General features: G+C 36.5%; 1 protein-coding gene across 5 annotated transcripts in view; it reads right to left on the reverse strand.

Moving 5' to 3' along the window:
- The window catches only part of CABIN1 (calcineurin binding protein 1), a 111613-nt gene that overhangs the window by 69312 nt on the left and 21791 nt on the right, over window positions 1–20510 (reverse strand). For 3 of the 5 annotated variants that reach the window (XM_068412559.1, XM_068412556.1, XM_068412558.1), the window contains exons 20-27: window positions 19206–19367; window positions 17433–17639; window positions 16653–16798; window positions 14455–14716; window positions 12425–12685; window positions 11609–11760; window positions 10869–11047; window positions 120–302 (exon numbers count right to left, since the gene is read on the reverse strand). In XM_068412559.1, the coding sequence (XP_068268660.1) occupies window positions 120–302; window positions 10869–11047; window positions 11609–11760; window positions 12425–12685; window positions 14455–14716; window positions 16653–16798; window positions 17433–17639; window positions 19206–19367 (1552 nt within the window). The remainder of the gene's footprint in view (window positions 1–119; window positions 303–10868; window positions 11048–11608; window positions 11761–12424; window positions 12686–14454; window positions 14717–16652; window positions 16799–17432; window positions 17640–19205; window positions 19368–20510) is intronic. The other 2 variants (XM_068412561.1, XM_068412560.1) reach the window with 1 other exon arrangement.

Here is a 20510-nt window from a genome sequence, read left to right on the forward strand (position 1 = left end):
CAATAGCGCCTAGTTAAAATTCTCAGTCACGGTGCAGCATATTTCAGTGCTTCTGCATGCCAGAAGAAACATTTTAATGAGAATATATCAGCTGACGTTATCTATTAAATCAGGCATACTCTTTTCCTCTGTAGATCCCAGGGTCTCTTTGCTGGGCATCAGGGTATCAGCACAGGTAGTAGAAATCCTCTTCTCTGTGTAAGTCTTCCTCAGGCTGTCTTGAGAACTGGCAGGCTCATTAAACATATCCTGTGTGGAACTGGAGTCAGAGAGCACCGCTGCAGTGCTATCCTGACTCCTCTCTGCAAAAGAGAGAAAGAAGGAATGCACCATTTCATACTCATCAAGCTGCTACTTGCATCTTGGTAACAGCAACATAAAACTGCAGCCACTCTGCAAAGCTCTTACAAGTTCAATACAGGATCCTTAACAACCGCTAATTCTGTTGTCTAAAAGGTATTTATTTTCTTTTATGTTGTCTAGTTCAACTTATCATTTTCATCTCACCTCTTTGTGCTAAGAAATTAAACCCCCAATCTTCTTTCACTAGGTATTATTTAACACTAATGTATTAAGAGCGCTCCCTGCCCCACCACATTTCTTCCTAGAATATAACCCTGGAATTTGATTCAAAAGCAATGATGCTCAACTTTCAAAAGCAGTTAGGCTGAGGATGCAATATTTCAGCTACCATGGTCCTATAAAATTTCCCCAGTTTACTGTGCCATTTACCTTGAAAAGCACCCAGTATAATTTTGAGTCTGACACAAGCAAAGCTCAGTTGACAAAGAAAACCATGAACAACACTACTGGTAAAAATTACTTGTGAAGGACAGAAAAATCAGTACCATTAGAGGGCAAAGACTTACAGGAGTGATCACTGATGCCATCTATCCTGCAGGTGTTAGATGCTGTTCACCAAATGTTCTGAAAGGTGATTTCATACGGCAAATAAACAATCCATCAAAGAACTAGGTCTCAGATAGACAGGAAAACTCTTGGACTTCAAGGCAGTAGTCAGAAGAATAGAAGTGACTTTGCCTTGACAGAGTGCAGTAGTGTACATTGGCTGCTGACTACATTACAGTCACAACTAAGTTGTTAATCTGCTGATAGCTCTGACAGCACAGGAAAAGTTTTACAGGATCATGACTTTATCACAGGGGATAAAATTCACACCTCAGAACAGGCAAGTGAAAACCTTCCACCCATGTCTGAAACCTGCCTGATATAACCCAAGTTCTGATAACCAAGGGTTATCAGAGGCAACCCTGCATGACTAAAAAAATGCAGCTTAGTAACTCCAACAGAAAGATGTGTGCATATTCCCACTGAGAGGGGCGTTTTTTCTGTAATATTGTGCCAACATAATTCAGTGTCCAACACAAAACTCCAATACAGGCAATTCTCTCTAAATCTGTAGCCCAAAAGATTAATTTCCAGTTTCTGCTTAAGATACAGGAATAGCTTAACCAAGAGGCATGTTACATCCATTGTCTAGGTAGTTCCATTGCATTCTTATTCATTAATTTTCTTGATAAGATCAAGAATGAAAATTAAAAAAGCAAAAGCCCTTGCTCTGAGATGAGCTGATAATTTAATTAAATTTCTTCTGTTCCATCTGAATTGCACTTGTTCAGGAGAGAGCCAAGGGCCTCCTATGAATTTATTTTATCAAGATAAATCCCTCTGCAGACCTTCAGCTTGCAGATCAGGTTCTGCTTATTAGGATTCCAACAAATTTAAACCAAATTTGATGTACTCTGTAGGCTTTTCACTACCACACAACGAAAACCTTCCCTTTCAGTGAACAGATCTTAATAAAACTGTATCTTGAAAAAGAATGGGGGAACAGTATTTGCTTCCTAATTGGAAGTTATGTGCTTGGTTAATGATGACAAGTTTTATAGAGAAAGAATATAATTATAAAGAATGGGAAGAGAAGGATTCTGAAGAGAGGTCAGTCAAGCTTTAAATGACTCATTTATAAAGCTTTAATAACCTTCTGTGGTACAAATGAATACTATTGAACTCCCAGTTGGCATCAGGAAAAACATTTACAGTAGCTCCCTTGATATTTTTTTAAAGGAAGTTTCTGCATCTGTGGCAAAGAGGCTGAATTACTCATCTAGGGAAGAAAAAGAAAATTGCAAATTTCCAAGTGTTGCCATAAGCCTGGAGGTCAGTTCTGATGTGTGGGTTATGACAGATGAAGCATTAGAATGTAAATTAAGAACTGCTAGGCCAATATGCGAGAGTGATATCAGATCACTAGGAAATTACACTAACTTCTTGGCATGCAAAGATAGACAATGATTTAGCATGTTAAATTTCAAATGTATGCATGACAGGGAAGCTTCTCCCTATGGGGAACAAACGTAAATACCTCCTTACAGTTAGCTAGCTATTTTGATTTGAAATTTCTACTGAAATGAGTGTAGGTCTAGGTATGTGTGTTCATTCTTTTCTTTCAATACGTTAACTACATAAAAAAATAATCTTAATGATACTAACATCTCGCTCCTTAATCACTGAAAAACAGAGGAAGACTACTATTGAGACAACTTCCTATTATTTTAGATACTTCTTGAATGCAGTAGATGCTTTCAAACTAAGTGGGCCTGATGAAAAACACTGGAGTATTTCAGAAATTAGCAGCCACCACCAGTTATTAGTATTAATTTCTCAGAAGTCACAGAGGATGGGTAAAGTTCCAGGGAATGGAAAACAGTGTGTAGTACCTATCTTTACAAAGGATAAAAGGTCAAAGCCAGCCAGCCTTCCTTTTCCACAGAATTACTTGAGCATAAATAAATAAATATGTCTATAAGCACCTAAAAGATAATAGGATCAGTAGTAGAAAATGTGCGTGGTTATCCCAGCACATATATTCATATGTGCCTATAAAGGATTAGTGATTCTCAAAGCAGAAATGGCCAAAATGTCATGCTATTGTAACAGCAATTCAGCAAACTATCACATTTGAATGTATAATCAGTATCTTCACAGAAAAAACACATAAGAGTCTTCCTGTTCTACTAAGCACTAATGAAAATTAAGCTTAATTATGATGTCTGTATTTGGGACCCACATTTAAAAAAAAAAAAAAAACACCACTGAATAACTAGAATGAATTCAGAGGAGAGGAGAAAAAAATGAAATGATGAGATTAATGACATGGCATATAAGAAAAACACTCGGAGAACTGGACTTCTTTCTCTTCAAAAAGATGAGGGAAAATTTCCAAATACATACAATTAACCAAAATAAAAATACAATAATTGCTCTTCATATTCACTAAGTACAGAGCAAGAGGCAATAGGTTTTAATTGCAGCTTGAAAATTGCTTTTTTTCTTTTTTCATAATCTCTAGCTTAACTGTTACATACAGTTAAAAAATTGCATAAAGAACCTAAAGAATCACTGGAGGTTTTCAAGGACAGGTAGACAAATAGCTATCATCTGTTAGGTTACCCAAGATGTACGTTAATATAATAAAAAAGCTCTGCCAATACCTAAATGCTGCAGTATGTAATGCAGAACTCATGGCAACTGCACCAAATCACATCCTAACTCTGCTTTTTTAAAAAAAATCTACGTTTTTCCTACATGAAAGTACTATGCTCTTCTAGCCTAGCTCATAAATATTCTTATACATATACTAGACAAACACATAACATATAGTTTTACATTCATTGTGTTGTAAAGTTTTTCCTGCATCTAGTAAGAGTCGACTGTAGCTGAGACAGTCATTAGTCTTACTCAACCTACGTGCCACAGACCACTGCAGTCTGTGAGACACGAGAATTAATTTCAAATTCCCAACTGCTGTTGATACCTGTCCTTTTGAAAGATACAAATCCAAGGAGAACATCAGTGCTTTTTAATAGTTTCTGCTATAATTAAAGACAATTTAATGCAACTCTATAATTTAAGAGTTTAAAAATTGCTGGTTTTAATATTTTCTTCACCTAAGGTATTTTCTTAGTTCCCCCATCTGGCAATAGCAATAAGGCAAGCATTTCCAAAAAGCTGAAGTGATCCCTCAGTTATAAGCAAATGATAAATCAAGGACTAAATATTCTTTTGAGGTCCCTTCCTGTAAAGTTCCCTATTATTTCAAAGGCTAAGATAAAAATACAACTGAGTATTAATGTCCCCAAATTATTATCTGTAGTAGAAACGAACAGGGAAAAAGGTCGACTAAATTGTGCATAAGCAACTGAAACAAAATTCCTGTTAAAAATATGTCCCGATACCAGATTCTCTCTCTGGTATTATTATATTTTGTTTCATTACTTTGTTGCATCACACCTAAGTTTTAGGAAGATTTCAAACAACCTGACGAGCTGAAATCTCTATTTGATATGAAGTTAAGTATTTCATGTTTATTTCTAAAGATGAAGGAAATGGCACTTGAGAGCAAATTTTTTTCTTTAAACTCATTCCTCAGAATGTACTCAACTTGTGACATTTCAGGGACTTTATGTCAGACTACAGCACCTACTCTGCCAACAGATGAAAAAGAGCAGCTCTGGACAGGTGATGTAAAAAGGTCAAAAGGAAGAATCTTGTTACCTTTCCAAGATAGTAGTAGTAAAAAAAAAATATTAATTATTATTGGAAAGATGTCATTGGGAAGAAAGAAGTTGTATGTTCATCTGTACTGCCAAGACCTTTATTGTATCACAGTGAGATCCTGTCAGTCACTTGGATAATTAACTATCATTACTGAAACACATCTGTCTTAAATATTACAAAAATATCTCTAGTCCATTTGATTTAATTCTCTGCTTAAGAGCATTTTAACGTTAATCTTATTCTGAATGAAATAGGTTTATTGGGTTGACTTCAAAAATCCCTATTCCACCCTATCCCTCCGTACCAGAAAAAGCCATTAGCGTGTCATTGTCACTGCTCCATTAGCATTCAGCCACAACACCTGCATGCCTACCAATTAACAGTAAAAAGTTGTGTCAAACTTTGGGGAATCTAAATGACTATTTAATTTTAAAATGCAACAGGACAAAAAAGGCTCAGTACTTCACTAGCCATTACCCTGTGCCAGCATTCTCCCACATGCACCATAAGCCCTGTGGGCCACACGCCGTAAGCCTTGTTACCTAAACTGTGTCCACTCACAGGGCTGAAGGAGGGAAGACGAGAGACAGGGATGTGTTAAAAGTGTAAGTGACCTGAACAAGCAGACATACAATCCTAATGACAGAGCCTTACTGCTAAGTATGCTGACCAGGTAACATCTCTCACGGTACAAGCTTATGTAATTTACTCTCAGGGGAGCTGAATTACAGCTTCATGGTGCCAATATGAATTAGGTATTCCACCTTTGTCAATTAATTACTATGCAGCTCAGTAATCGTGTTGTCTGCCCTCCATCCTTTGAAACTTTTTGGAAATTAGAAGGAGGAGGGAGAAGACCTCTGAAACACCTGCATGTGGGGGTAAGTAACAGGCTCAGAAAGCCAACGGGGTATTAACTCACTTTTTCTGAATAATATCATTTTCTGTCTTAAATATCTGAAGGAAAATGTATGCCCAGTTATTACAAGAAGGTATCTGAAATGTGATAAACAACCAGGTATGAGTCAAAAATCAGAAATGAGTGGCACAGAAAGCTTTTCTAAAGAGCTATATACATATGCTAACACAATTTACAGTAAAGAAAAATCCTGCTGCACAGTTCGGAGCTTATGAATAACTAACTATATATTATTAAAAAAAATAATCTTGTCTCATGCAATAAAGGTGGGTTGTTCACAGGCTGTGGATGTACAGACTCTCTCTCTTTGTCCTGCCTGCCTGGCACCATATCTCCCTTCTTCTCTTTACTTGTATGTATGAGCATTTTTCTTTATTGGTCAGTAGTCAGAAACATGATGTATCACACAATTCTCATTCTTCAAAGATTCCACCCATAACGGAAGACAACAATCAGCTCTGTATCAAAAGGCACTTGCACATTATTAAAAACAAAAGAATTGCAGAGATTTGCATGGGAGCAGGTTAATTTCTTGAGGACAGCAAGTCCTCTTAATGTATAAAGGGAGTTCTCTTATAACATGAGTCAAAGATGAGTGTCTATGTTTTGTCCAGCTGCACTGAACACTGAGTGTGTTTCGGTAACTTGTAGTCCTGCATCGCTTTTCTTCTGTCTTCAAGTGCAGAGCAACAGAGTATCTCATCAATGTTCCATTTATTTAGTCAAATCCTTTTAACATGATCTCACACTAAATGTCAGTGTGATACTTCTACTGATCTGAGAGAGGTTAAATTGGGGAAAGGTAAAAATGGAGCATACTGCAATAAACTGGATCTGATTCATTATTCATGCAGTCCAGTATGCAGTCCCCACGAACATCCAGTACCATGTGCCAGAAAAGGATATGTACTGCAGACCAAAAGATTTCATTTTAAACTGCTGGAGAGAGAGAATTTTGAAGGGCAGGATTTTAATGTTCCCAAATGCAATGTGGACATTCTTTTTATGCACAGAAATATCCACTCCATCTTAGAAGCTTATTTAGTTTGGCATGAGTGACAACCTGGTGCAAAAAGTTTCTCAGAGATCACCTTTGTCTCATCACGATGTTGAGAACCCCCATTTACAAAAAACTGTGCATCTTCATAACATTTGCAGAATTACAGACCAGCAAACTATGAAGTGAGACTTCTCCCACAGCATGAAGCAAGTAGCCTTTCCCAGTGAGTTTATCATGCAGGTTTTGCCAATTATTAAAAGCAAGCCGTGACAGGTAAAAGCAGGAAGAGAATGCCTGGGGAACAGAGATTTGTATAAAGGTTAGAGGCAGCACGGGCAATATTGGTTGCAAAAGCAATCAGGCAAAGACAAACACCAAAAAAGGACAATTACAACTAACTACACATAACCTACTACATGACGTGGATGAAGACTTAAACAATAAGACATTTTAACACTGCAACAGCAACGGATACGGCATACATCAACTGCATACCACCACAATAATACAGAATTGAATATCAACACAACAAAAGTTTATTACAGCAAAGAAGACCTCACAACAATCTCCCAGTTCACTTTTTGGGAAACAGATTTCTCATTCAGATTTTTTTTTTTAATTTTAATACTTTTACTGCTCTCTGAACTAACTTTAATGCTTAGCACAAAATCTAGGTAAATTGAAACTGCTTGAAGTCTGTACTGTGATTGGTCTTTAATGACTACATACATCCAGCCTGTATAAAGCAGGACAATGAGCATGTCTGGTTTGGTATATAAAACCCTGGCCATTTAGCTGTGTAAATACAGTGACATCCCAGGTAATGATGGTCTTGGTTCCTGCTGAGTTCCTGTTTTTTTCTTTTTTCCTACTTTGCTCTTGGAAAATAAAAAAAGTCTAAGCCTCAGGCTTCTCCTATCAAATCCAAGTTTTCATTTTGGAGGGCTATAAAACAGCAACAGGCAGGGGTGATGACAGGAAAGACAGGATTAACAGAAGGAAGGAAAAGATGCTGCTGAATGGAAGGACAAGAAAAGAGAAAGGAAGCTGCCTATTTTACACACATGACAGCAGCTAGTCAGCCAGCAAATAACAGCTGCCACTCAGCAAAACTTCTGTCTGCTTGAAGGAGACACATGCTAGCAGCTGCCACGAGGAAAAAGAAGTTTAGTTACTTCACAAGCTGTATTTACTGGTTCCTTTCTCCCATTTCCATTAAATATACGACTTAAAAGTAGTATCGCCAACATTCACTGGATATAAAGCTTTTCAGTGCTCTCAGCTTTAACAGTGATTTCTGCATATCCTGGTCTTCTTTTTCCACTAGCAAAACGTGCTGGAGAGCTACAGAACTATAATGACACGTTTAAATACAACGTATCCAAAATCCTCACAACTTTACCTATCTAGGGAGGAATGCTTCAAGATCAGAGTCCCAAAATTTTCAAGAAAAGACACCTGGCTGTACAGTAATTCTCTCCTGCTTGTAATGAGATCATTTGCTGCACTAGAAGGCACATTGCTGGTTATCTTGTTAAGACAAAAAAAAAAAACCAGAAACAAACCAAAACCCCATAAACAACATAAAATTAATAGAAGAAATAGGGCTCAGAAGGAACCGCAAGAGTTCACCTAGTCCATTCCTTTTTCCATCAGGATAAATTAAATCTCCATAATTCCTGGCAGATGGCTGTATCACCACATTTTAAAGACTTTCAGTGCTGAAGTGTTGCAGCGTTATACTAGCCCCAGGAACATATTATAGTGTTTCACCTTTTTTTTTTTGCTAAATAGAATTTCCTAATACTACTCTAACACTATTTTCTAATGTCCAGATTGAAAATGCAATTTAAGTCTAATACCATCTGTTCTGTCTCTCATGGACGTGGAAACCCTGTTTTTTTGCCTCTAACTCTTTGTACAGCCTTCGACGCTATATAGGTTACACTGCTGTCATATCTCCCCTTAGTCTTCTCATCCCTAGACAAACCATCCCAATTCCTTCTCTCTTTCCTCACAGGTCATGTTTTCTTGAAGTATAACACTCAAAAATGGTCAAAGAAGGTCTCACAGGTCAGCAATGACAGGGATCCCAGCTAGCATGTTTGCTTGTGGTAACATATGAAGAGACCTTTGTAGGTAAGACTCTGCAAAATGCTCTTATTTTGTTTATGTCATATATGATCAACAATATCAATACATGAGTAAAAGTAAATAAGAGTATTGTCAAGCCTCAGAAAGAATAAATATATAGGCTGAATTTAGGCCAGATTATTCATTCTGTGAACAACAATACAGACAGTTTTGTTTGCCGTCAGAATTGTGAAAAAAGTCTAAAGAGTAGTCAAATTATGGATATTTTCTTGCTATTTTTAGGAATGGCACAATGGAAATGCAGGCACCAGTTTACTTCAGTGATGTGATTACATGTAAGATGTCAAGAGCATTTTACGTCAAAAGTATGTATTTTAATACAAGTACAATGCAAACGCACGCAGAGGAGCGCAGTAAATGTAGTAATAGGGAAGTGGAAGACTCCTGAGCATTGCTCAGCCTGTTAGCTCTCCTTCCATCTGTAACAGCCCCAAGACAAATGTTTCCGTTTCCTGGGGCTCTTCAATATGCTGTATCCAGAGTTTAGTTGCGCCAGCAACTTACAAAACATTATTAGTGATGCAGTACTTGCAATTCTACTTGTCATGGTTACACTAAGCCTTCCTAAAGATCACCCTAACTCCGCTTCTTTCAGCAGCTGACATTTTGAATTGCTTCGACAGCAGCAAAGCTTAGTCCTAGCTAGGCTAAGCTAGTGGACCCAAAAACTGCTCCTTCAGCCGTGGCAGAGGCAGATGGTCCTTAGCTTGCACCTTCAGGCTTTGCTAAGCAGCCAACTTTGCTCCCATGGGGCAATTAGCATGCCACAGTCCATAATATCTTACTTCGAGTGAATGTACGAACAACACGTATTGGAATATTTATCTAACTTATGTATCTCCTGGGAACATTTCATCAGTCTTTAGGACCTAAGCAGATCTAGTCTGAGGCAGAACTGCTTCTCACAGGGAATATTACTTAGGAAATGTTTAAGTATTTACTCCCTTCTGCACTTACCGTGTCAAAAGACATCAAAAGGCTAATACAAGAGCCTGATCGCTATATAACCCATCCACGCTAACACACTACACAGGATATCAAAACAGCCCAAAGAATTACTCCTTACTGAAATGTAAGCATGGGTAAAACGAACATTTCTCTATTCAATTTAGTGAAAGAGATGAAGGATCTTCTGTCAGTTTCACCAAGAATTAGTCGTTGGGGTAAAGGAATAAATTCACCCTGCAGAGTTTCCATGCATATGAACACTTGTGTTCAAGTTAATTATTGTTCTTCAGAAAATGACAATAGGAAGCAGCCCACCCTCCAGAAATAAAATCGTATCAAGCAGAGCATTTCTGTGGGGTCTGCCACATTCTACCAACACTAAGCTATACATTGCAGATATTTTACTCCTCCTTGAGTGCTGATACTCATAGATCCAGATGGATAAACAAATGACCAGAAGAGTAGAATCAGAATAAAATTCCTAGCCAAATAATAATGTCAGGTTACTTAAATAGTAACTTAATATCTAATCTCTCTCTCTCTCTCTCTCTCTCTCTCTCTCTCTCTCTCTCTCACAAAATCTTCAATAACACTGTGATACCACCCTACCTTCTGCATTTATAAGCCAAATATTTATTGTAACACTATATATTCTATAGAGATGAGATGCTAACCGGTCATTGTAAATGATAAAGAAAAATTAAAAGATGAAGTCTACTGGACTGTCATGCAAATCACTTCGTGCTGATACACAATATATTCAAATTAGTTGCCACCTGCCTCCTTCAAAAAAGGATAATACCATTAGGTTTTGCCTTTTTAACAATTTGTCTTGTTGCAGCCACAGTTCAATTTTTCACATGGTCATTTCACACAGGCACTGAAACAGTGTTCAGTCTTCTAAAGACTGGACCCACATCTTTCCTAATAAGCTCAGACATTTAGCTCTAGAGGAAAAAAAAATTTTAAAAAAATATCACTGCAAATTCAGTCAGCTACATACTCCTCCTGTTGATGCTCCCGTTTTGACTAAGTGACAGGTACCAATGGTGGCAGGTGACAACTTTGAATTTTGTATTTAAAGCTCTGACTGTACATTGATTCTATTTAAAGCACTGAATTTATAAAGGTAATGAGCTTCAATATTGCCCGTGTTACCACAGACCCATCACCCTCCTTGAAATGAGCAGTTTGATCATTCCTGGTCAAACCCCCCATGATTAGAGCACCTCCCTGTGCTGCCAGTATTGAGAACAGGGACTGTACCGTCCGGCGTTGCCTGCTGACGGGGTTTTTTACATTTGACGTAATCGTGGTCAACTGGAGTGGCTGTGTAAGGTGGGGATGTCAGACCTGGACCGGAGGATGAGGGGAGGGAAGTCCCAGGGCCTGGCACTGTTCCGGCTGAAGAGTGAGAGTCTTCATCAATCATGCAAGCTTTTTCCCTGGGAGAGGCAAGAAAAAAAATAAAATATTAACATACTAGGGACATGCACAAAGAACAAAAAGAGACCTACATGTTCTTACAACATTCCCGATGCAGTAATCAAATCTTACTAACAAATTCTAAATGATGGATTCTTAGTACAGGTTATATTCCTCCCTTGTCACTGGTCAATAGTAAAACATTCTTTATTTTGTAGTTGTTAATGAGACAAATTATGAGGACTAAAGTCTCTTATCCTTTAAAATAAAGACCCTTTGCTTTTGCATTTGTTACAAGTTGATAAAAAAATTAATTTTATTAATAAATATAAATAGTGGCTTCAAAATGGATCACAAGATCAAAATTGTTCTATTTAGTTCCCTTTCCATCTACACTGTGCCAATTATTGAGATCTCAGAGTAGCGTATAATCTTACTGCCCATGACACCCGAAAACTGCAAACATTAGAATTAATTCTAATCACTTTGGTTTATATTTCATTCAGCTTCGTTTTAATAGTTTATTATACAGTAGTTTGTAAGTATGCTTTTAGAGGATACTCCTGGAAATTAGCACTCACTTTTCTGGAACTTTTGGGGTGTTCTTCTCCTCACCCCTGGCAAATGGTCCCTCAGAAGCTTCTTTCATGAAACTAACTAGTATCTCTGCATCTACTCCAGAGTCTGGTTTCCCCACAAGTTTCAAAATAGAAGCATGAAGACGAAAGTATACCTAGAAAACACCGAAGTCCATTTGGTCAGTAGAGAATTCATAGCTCTGCAGCCTATTACAAGTAGTCTCTTCTCTGTAGAAACTGCAGGAGTTAGTAAAGACAGTCATCTGTTACCTAAACTTACCTGAACAGGACTTTTCCTGCCTTTGAAAGCTGCTTGTAAATGACAAGATCTGAACACTGTAAGAATTTTATGGCTGCACCCTACAGAATACAACAATGAAAGCAGGCCTGGTCTCCTTGGAAGCAAGTCATCACTGGGTATGTTCTAGATACACTATTTTTACCAGACAACACAGTGAAAGCAAAAGTGTTATGGCTACTATTCCAACTCTTGCATGAACTTTGCATTCATAGGTATGAGATGCTTGTGTAACCCATCCACGTTTGATTTTGATCAAAACTGACTAGTGAACTGTGTGCAGAAAAATCCAGAAGTGGAAATTCAGCCTGTCCAATCCTGAGACCATAGACATAAACCATCTTTAAAGCAAGACCAGCCTGAATAACAGGCTCCATTTTATTCTCCAAGTTAGTCTTGTAAATGTTCCCAGACGCAGAGCACCATGTGCACATGCCTAATAACAGGAACTAATAATAACTGGTATTCCATTATCTGTAGAGAACAAGGTTTTCAAGCCTACTTATTTAGCTTTCTTTTACCTCCAATGCTTCCATGGCAAGTTCTGGTGGATTATGGTAGTGAATCTTCTTTGGATATCGGGCAGCCTCCTCATGCAAGTAATGAGCTGCCTGTTTGTAATGAAGCAGATAGACAACAGGAGGTTGTTTCTGCTTCTCTGCAATCTTTCCCAGCATGTAGTGAATAAGCCACTCCTCTTCATCACCATCTCCCTCACAGCGAGATGCTGATGTAAAACACAATTTGGCCGTCTCCAACATACTGTCTCGACGCTCTTCCATCTGTGATCGAATGAAGAGTTGAGAATACATGAATTCACTGTGGCTGGGATGAAAAATTCTAAAAATACACTCCTACATATAAAAGTGCATAAACAAGGTACATCATTCAAAACATTTTCAACCTAAGAGACACAGAACATATCCAAGTGATCAAATACATGCTGACAGCCCACAAAATGTGTTTATGGATAGGTTTTTTTCATTCCAATAACTGCTGACACAAATATCCAGAACAAAACAGTAAACAGAAGTGTAAGAATATGCATATAAATATAAATCTGAAAAATAACAAACCAATATACATATCTACAAAAAGTAATTTTACCACTTTTTCAGAGCTGTAATTATCTTAACTCTTCAAAGAAAGAAATCATTTATTTTGTTCTGCAACTAAAGTCTGCTAGAGCCACTATGGACCACTATCATTTGTGAAGAAATGTATTTTATCTTGCTTGCAATGCATCTAATTTTGAGCTGAATATGGCAAGAATACCTTTTTTTTTCCCCCAAAGAAATTAAAACCAGCAGCATAAATTAAGGTTAGCTGACAATAAAGTAACATAAAAAAAATAGGTCAAAAGATGCATTAATGTAATTTTCTCTCTTTGAAAAAGAGTTTTATAAATTTAAATTGTTGGGCTATAACACTACCCTAAGCACTTGTTGCACTTCAAGAACTATAACATAGCCTTTCCTTTACTAAATATTTTGTAAGAAAAAAATAATAAGGTTTTTACGTATGAGAAACACATACCTGAAGAGATATATCCCTGGAAGGGAGATTATATTGTTCCAATTTATCTTTTATTATCGTAGAGCTTTTCACAGTAAATTATGCCATTTTAATACACTCACTTGAAAGAAGGAAGATTCAAGTAGTCCTTAACAAACATTCTGATTTAATCCACAACTTGAGATGGCTGCTCTGCATTGTACCTTTTATCTGCTAATACGAAATAACTCCAGCATTATCCCTGGAATTCTTCAGCAAGTCCCTCATAGCCAAAAGGCCACAAGACAGTAAAACCCAACTATTGATAGCTCAAAGGCATAAAATGTAATAACTTCATTTTCTGAGTAGTTAGTTTTGGAGCTCCTGGATGTAATAACCCTCAGAAAGAAAACTCTATTGTTAGCTGTCATTTCAAACATACTATTTAATAAACCATTTGTTCTCCTTTAAAATGCATGTTTACATAAACTTCATAATAACTCTAACTTTTTCATCATCATCATGCATAAAGGGCATGATGAATTTGTAACAACTTTTTCTATGAAAATTCTATCAATCTCCTCATTTTGATCTTTTAAAGTAAATAGCCCAAAAACATAGAAAAGGGGGAGGATGTCTTTAGATACAAGAGATGACATATGAACAGATATCAGAGAAATTCCTGATCTTTTCACTATTTAAATATGTATACATCTCACCTTTTTGTGGAAACATTGTACGACATTTACAGAAAGGTAAGGTAAATATAATTCCCCTTTCCAGAAGGTTACAATAATTTTATGTCACCTTTGAAAGGTAATTCAAAGATCAGGCTCAAACTAATTTTACACAGGAAAAAGAAAGGACAAAACCCTTTAAATATTGCTTGACACCAGCAGCTTATGTGAATGAATATTAGAATTTCCAATATTACTAAGTAACCATACAGACTAATATGTGGTATACAGCACGTAAATATGTAATTCAAACAGTTATTAAGTTAGAAAACATCATTGAAAATACTTAAAATTTCATACTGCTCTCAGTTAGATCCCACCTGCTGCACTACTTCAGGGGGGAGTTCTGATTTCCACTGCTTAAGCTGCCGGGATGCAAAAGAATGCAGGGCGTAGGAGATGGTGCCGTATTCTATCCACAAGGAGAGATTAGAGCTGTCAATCTCCAGGGCTCGCTTGAAGCAATTCAAGACAGGAGTAGAGTGCTTCCAGATCGGGCCATCACTTTTCAACTCATTAGAGTTTAACTTGTCCTGAATACGACTTGCTCGAGCCAGAGCCATGCCAGCCCACGAATCAAACCTATGCAAGCAAGAACACAACACATGAACAATTTCCCCCCTAAATGTTACACCGAATGGCACAGACAAGATTCATTTTCTCATATCCACAATTTTCTCTTCCTTTCGTCATACACTCTGTCAAAACAGATTTCTGCATCTCCTCCTCCTCTCATAGTGGAACAGAGGCTGTATAGCCAAATTATACTAATTTTATTGAAAATAATTTCTTAATAAAGCACTGTCCCCAGTAATAGTCACCCATGAAAAACAGACGAAACAACAACAAGGTTTTTTATTTGCCATGCAAAACCAGCATATCTATACTTCTAATGGCAGCACTCCCACTGATTTCTTCTCTCAGTAACCATGCTGTCCTGTCCACACACTGTCACCCTTTATTTCTGTAGGCCAGCAGACAGCCATTATGACACTTTGTATTGCTGGACTGAACTGCGAATGGTCTTTATTATCATCATCATTTTCTAACATAAAAATCACGAAACCCAAAATGGATTCATGTAGGAAAATTCTGCTGAACAATAAAGATTGCTTATTGAGAGGACTGTTCAGGACCTAGTTGTGTTTATTAGATCATTGACAATACAGTCTAAAGAGTGGTTGCCATATTCCATAATCTCACATTAACATCCGGGGTCAATGGCTCTAGAATTTTTCAATTTTACCATGATTCTAACACCAAAGGAATAATCGTAATGTTCTCGCATTTTGGCTTGTAATTTCTTGCCTACTTCAACTGAAAACCCATTTCTGGGTCAAGTGACCTCAATAGTCAGATTCCTGAGGGGAATGGAAGGGGAACTGTAACACAGAGGTTTGATGTAACATCTCATATTGGCTGGAGTAAAAATACTATGTTATCACATAAAGTATCTTCTGAGCAACAAAATGTCACACATTAAAGTAAAAATGCATTGCACTCATTTATTTATTAATTTAGGTTTTAAAGTATCAAAATTACAGAAAAATGGTGGTGGTGGTAATTTCTTTAGCAGGCTTCAAACAAAACTTTTAGCAATCTGCTAATCACAGTTCCCAGACTAGAAGATTCAATAACATTAAAGTACAGCTATTTCCTCTGTAGATTTCACATGTAAAATTGCTCTGTGCCTTCACCTTCCCTTTTGTCTCCGTTACGTGAGTGGATTTAGAAACCGTTTTCTTGTCTCAAATCTATCAAACTAGGGTTTTTATCACTGACCCTGATCTATCAACTTCAAGGAGAATTAAAATGATAGCTAAAATCTAATATGCAAACCCTCTATTTAATCAGTAAATTTAAAGGTTATTTAATTTCATTTTAGAAGACTTATTCAAAACATGCTTAATTTTAAGATACGAGAGCTTAATCTTGGTGGTATTTCAGTAAATTCTAAATTTTCAAGAAACGAGGTGTTTTAGTTTAGCTATCACTTAAATACTTTACTTGAGCTTATATTCTCTGAGTAGTTCTCTAGACGCAAGATCAATGCTTTTAGTAAGAGGTCAGCCTAAACAGTTAATCCACCAAAGAATGCTATTTGTGCCACAGCTATGCTATTAAACAGTGACATTTTTCATTCCTCGTCATGTATGAGCATGCCAAAACAAAGAACAAAAGGTGCAAAAGAGAAATATTGATTCGGTCCTTGCCCTTCCCAGTTAGTCTTGATTTTAATTTAGCTTCCTCCCCGCCTCCTTTCATTTTTCAGTTTTAATTTCAAAACAATCAAATATTTAACACTAGGTTTTGGGTTTTGTTTTGTTTGTTCAGTTGTTTTAGAGATGCCCTTAATGATACAATTGGCCTATGATAATGGGGACTGCAGAATGGGTTTTTTTGTTTGATTTATTTTTTAACTCCTGAAACCAAAATAAATATCTTTTGTTGTCTGCTTTTCAGTACTGGAAGAAGTTGAGAAGAATTAAGGCGTGCAGCAGGATTCAATAATACTGACCTGTTTGGACAAATACAAATGTCATGCATGTAAAATTTAATGGCCTTGGACTGTTCTTTATTCTTGAAATGATAGTCTGCCAGAAGATAGTACAACTCAGTCACCACTGGTGGGGAATAGTCTGCACCATCCGGAAGAGATGGTGCCTGAAAATAAAAAAAAAGTAAAGGTTCATATTAACTAAAATGTTCATTATTAAGTGAGCTGTGCACTTGCTCCTTCCTTGTAGTGAAAGCAGCCTTTACATCACAGAATATGAAGGTATTGAATATAAAGACAGTGAAAGCATTCCACAGATGCACTTACAAACCCTAATGAACTTCTCATACTGACTCCATATTAATCAACATTACATCTTGCTATTCCAAGACTGCACCATCCGGAAGAGATGGTGCCTGAAAATAAAAAAAAAGTAAAGGTTCATATTAACTAAAATGTTCATTATTAAGTGAGCTGTGCACTTGCTCCTTCCTTGTAGTGAAAGCAGCCTTTACATCACAGAATATGAAGGTATTGAATATAAAGACAGTGAAAGCATTCCACAGATGCACTTACAAACCCTAATGAACTTCTCATACTGACTCCATATTAATCAACATTACATCTTGCTATTCCAAGACTAAAAGCTTTAGCGGTGTCATTCTTATTTCATTTAAATGCAATTACCTGAGGAAATCCAACATAATGGAATAAATAATTCCACTAACTATCTCAAAGTCAACATAAAAATAACAGCAATAATTTTTACTCTTTTTTTTTTAAAAAAGCAATTAATTATACCTTGCTGCATGTTCCTTCAATATAGGCAGATACAGTATCTAGGCTCAGCATAGGCTTGTCTGTTCGAGGAACAATTGTAGCAGTCTTCTTCAAAAGGTTGGCCAAATCAGCAGACACAGTACTGGTTTTGTAACTGTCAAATTCCGGAAGAGTTTTAGGCTTAAAATATTCAAACATGAACAAAGCATCTTCCCATGTTAGATCAACCTGAAGAGGGAGGTAGATGAGAGGGGAAAAAATTATCTCAAATTCCAAAATCCAAAAGTCTACTAACAATGAGTTTCTATGGCTTTTCTAGTTCGTAAGAATATACATATTACTCTAGCAGGAAACAAATTAAATCTCCCAAGAACAGAAGAACTAAAGGTGCCACTAATTTACACTGCTCACAAATATAGCATACAGCTTACTGATTTAAAAGACTAAGGTATTGGGCTGTACCTTAGTGTACGTCACCGAAAAAGAAACTCTTCTACTTGCTTAGAAGAGTTACTCAGAAAAGTTGTTTATAAGCAAGAATCAACTGCGAGCATCCTGAGTCACACTGACATCATGGGTAAAATATGGAGGAAAAAAGCTCTACACCTTCAATTTCAAACTCAAGAAGAATAAATGAAATGGGAATCAGACAAAATCCTGAGTCAAAAATCTTCAAACTCTCTACAGAAAGGTACTTTCAGAATTTATTCCTCATTTTCCCTTCACTTTTCTTTCTTGAAAACAGTAAAAAAAAAAAAAGAAAAATTTACAGTTCTCTTGTTAGACTTTTTCTCCTTTTATTGTTCATCTTATTTCTTACGGTAAATTTTGCTCGTGCACTAAAAACAGGGAAACTGCATTACTAAGATTCAATTTGTCAATTATTTCAATATGAACATCTTCATCCAGAATTGCTCAAATGTAACATACTTATTTTTTGAGGGGGCAGAGGGTAATCTCCTTATACTTCCCTTTTTCTTAGTTATTCCTCTTTTTTCATTTTCTTAATTTTCTAACAGGCAAGTTTAAGAGACAGGATTCACAAATATTCAATGAGTAATAACATTAACAGTGTTTGTGTATTTAAGACAGTCTGTTCAAAGAAGCCAGACAACTGTTTTGCTTGTATGAAACTGTTTTTCCTTTATAATTCTATGATCACTCACATTTGGCAAATGCAAAGATCACCTGAGATTTTTGAACAAAATCAGTGATGTTTCAAGGCAGAGGATTGCTGACCTGCTTTTTCTGTCCCTTCCTTAGTACTACAACGCTCTTCTCAACGTGCTCTGTAGTTGTTCTTCTCCCAGACTCAACTGAATTTCACACATTTCTCATAAACAGCTACCAGATATTTACCATCATAGATTTCAAGATAAGCTAATTTTTAACAGTGACATTTTTCACTTTCATAAACTGCAAGGGTGGCTGCTAAAGTTTTCTTCTCTCAAGCTGACTTTTTTTCCTCTCTAATTTTCCTCAATCTTGACGACCTTCTCTGCTGAAAAAAGGAAAGTCATGGCTCAATAAAATCAGTCAGTAGTTTCAAAATGGCAGACTACTGGGAACAAGACTATACTAGCATTTCATTTCAAATATCTGAACCACTATATTCATAAAGGCTTCCATATTTTTTAAATGAGTTTATTTTCTACAACATGTAAAATACATAAATTTACAAGGAAATAAAAGTAATCTTTCTCCAAAATATATTAAGGTGCATTAAGAGCAAACAAGGGTGTATCTTTCATCACTTCAGGATATTCCACTGACATTAAATAATACGTATCTTACCTGCTGTACTGAATGTTCTTCTAGGTACCTTGCTTTGCTTTTTTTGCTAGGGAAACCATATAAACAATAAAAACACTGTTCCAAGGCTGTTTCCAGCTCTTCTTTGTATGGATGAGTATCTTCAGAAGTGGATGCTGCAAGTTCTTTTTGTAGTACCTGAACCTACAACACCACAAATACCAATGGAAAAGTCATCTGCAAGCTGAAGATTGCTTTAAGTTACCTAGTTGTCTGAAGGCAGATGATGAAAAAGACATTAGGGAACTACACATATTTTATCTCCAAATACAAGCAAATAGTACCCGTATTTCTGTAAACAAGTCTCACACAAGTAATTTCAGTGGCACTGTAACTGCAATAAAGTGCTTTTATTTTTTTTCCTATGTTAATTCATGAACTCTTGTCTTTAATCAATGAGATTAGATATCGGCTTAATGTTTCAGACTTAAGATCATTCTAAGTTTTCCACTACACACCAAGTTGCTTCTGTGAATATAAACACTACAATTTGTAAACCCTGAGAATTAGGAAAAGGCACAGAAGAATTTCTGCCCTAATTCACAAACAACAATTTCCTCTGCATGGAAAAACATGGATGGAGAGGACTTTGCGGAAAAAGAAGGAACAGCTAACGAAAATCTGGCTAAAAGGGATATAGAATTGCACAGTATGAATAGTATTATACCGATGGCTACACACCAAGGAAGGTGGCTGGATTGATCCCAAATGATTAAACACTGTAGCAAGTTGCTATCTTTAACTTCAACATTACAAGAAAAAGTACCCATCAGTAGCATATTTTGGAAGATGTTATTACTCTAAAACATTCATTGAAGAAAACTGCAGCTGAATGCCAAAAGACAAAAGGTAAGTCTTTGAAAATTTTTGCTAAGCTTCCTTACAAAGCAAACCAAAAAAGAACACATTCCAGGAAGACATTTCAAAGTCAATAAAAACATGTTCACCAAGAATAATCTCTGTAGTGAAATTTTTGATTTTTATTTCAAAACCAAAACAAAACCCACACTTAATCACTGACGTTTAAGATAAATTCCAACATGTTCCACTCTGAAATTTAAATTAAAAAATGAAATGTGTAAGTAGAAATTACACTCATAATATCTTACACATCCAACAGCAATATGTTGTGTGTGTGCCCCCAGTATCAGAGCACACCTCTTATGTCTGAAGAAAACTCATTTGAGGTGATAGTAGAGAAATGCTTCTACTGTAATTATCATTTGGGAGACTGAAGAGTACAGAAAAATACCAAGTTCTCCACTGTGATTTGCCTCAGAAGTTTTA

This window comes from Nyctibius grandis, chromosome 14, assembly GCF_013368605.1.
Source record: "Nyctibius grandis isolate bNycGra1 chromosome 14, bNycGra1.pri, whole genome shotgun sequence".
In the NCBI taxonomy this organism is placed as follows: domain Eukaryota; kingdom Metazoa; phylum Chordata; class Aves; order Nyctibiiformes; family Nyctibiidae; genus Nyctibius; species Nyctibius grandis.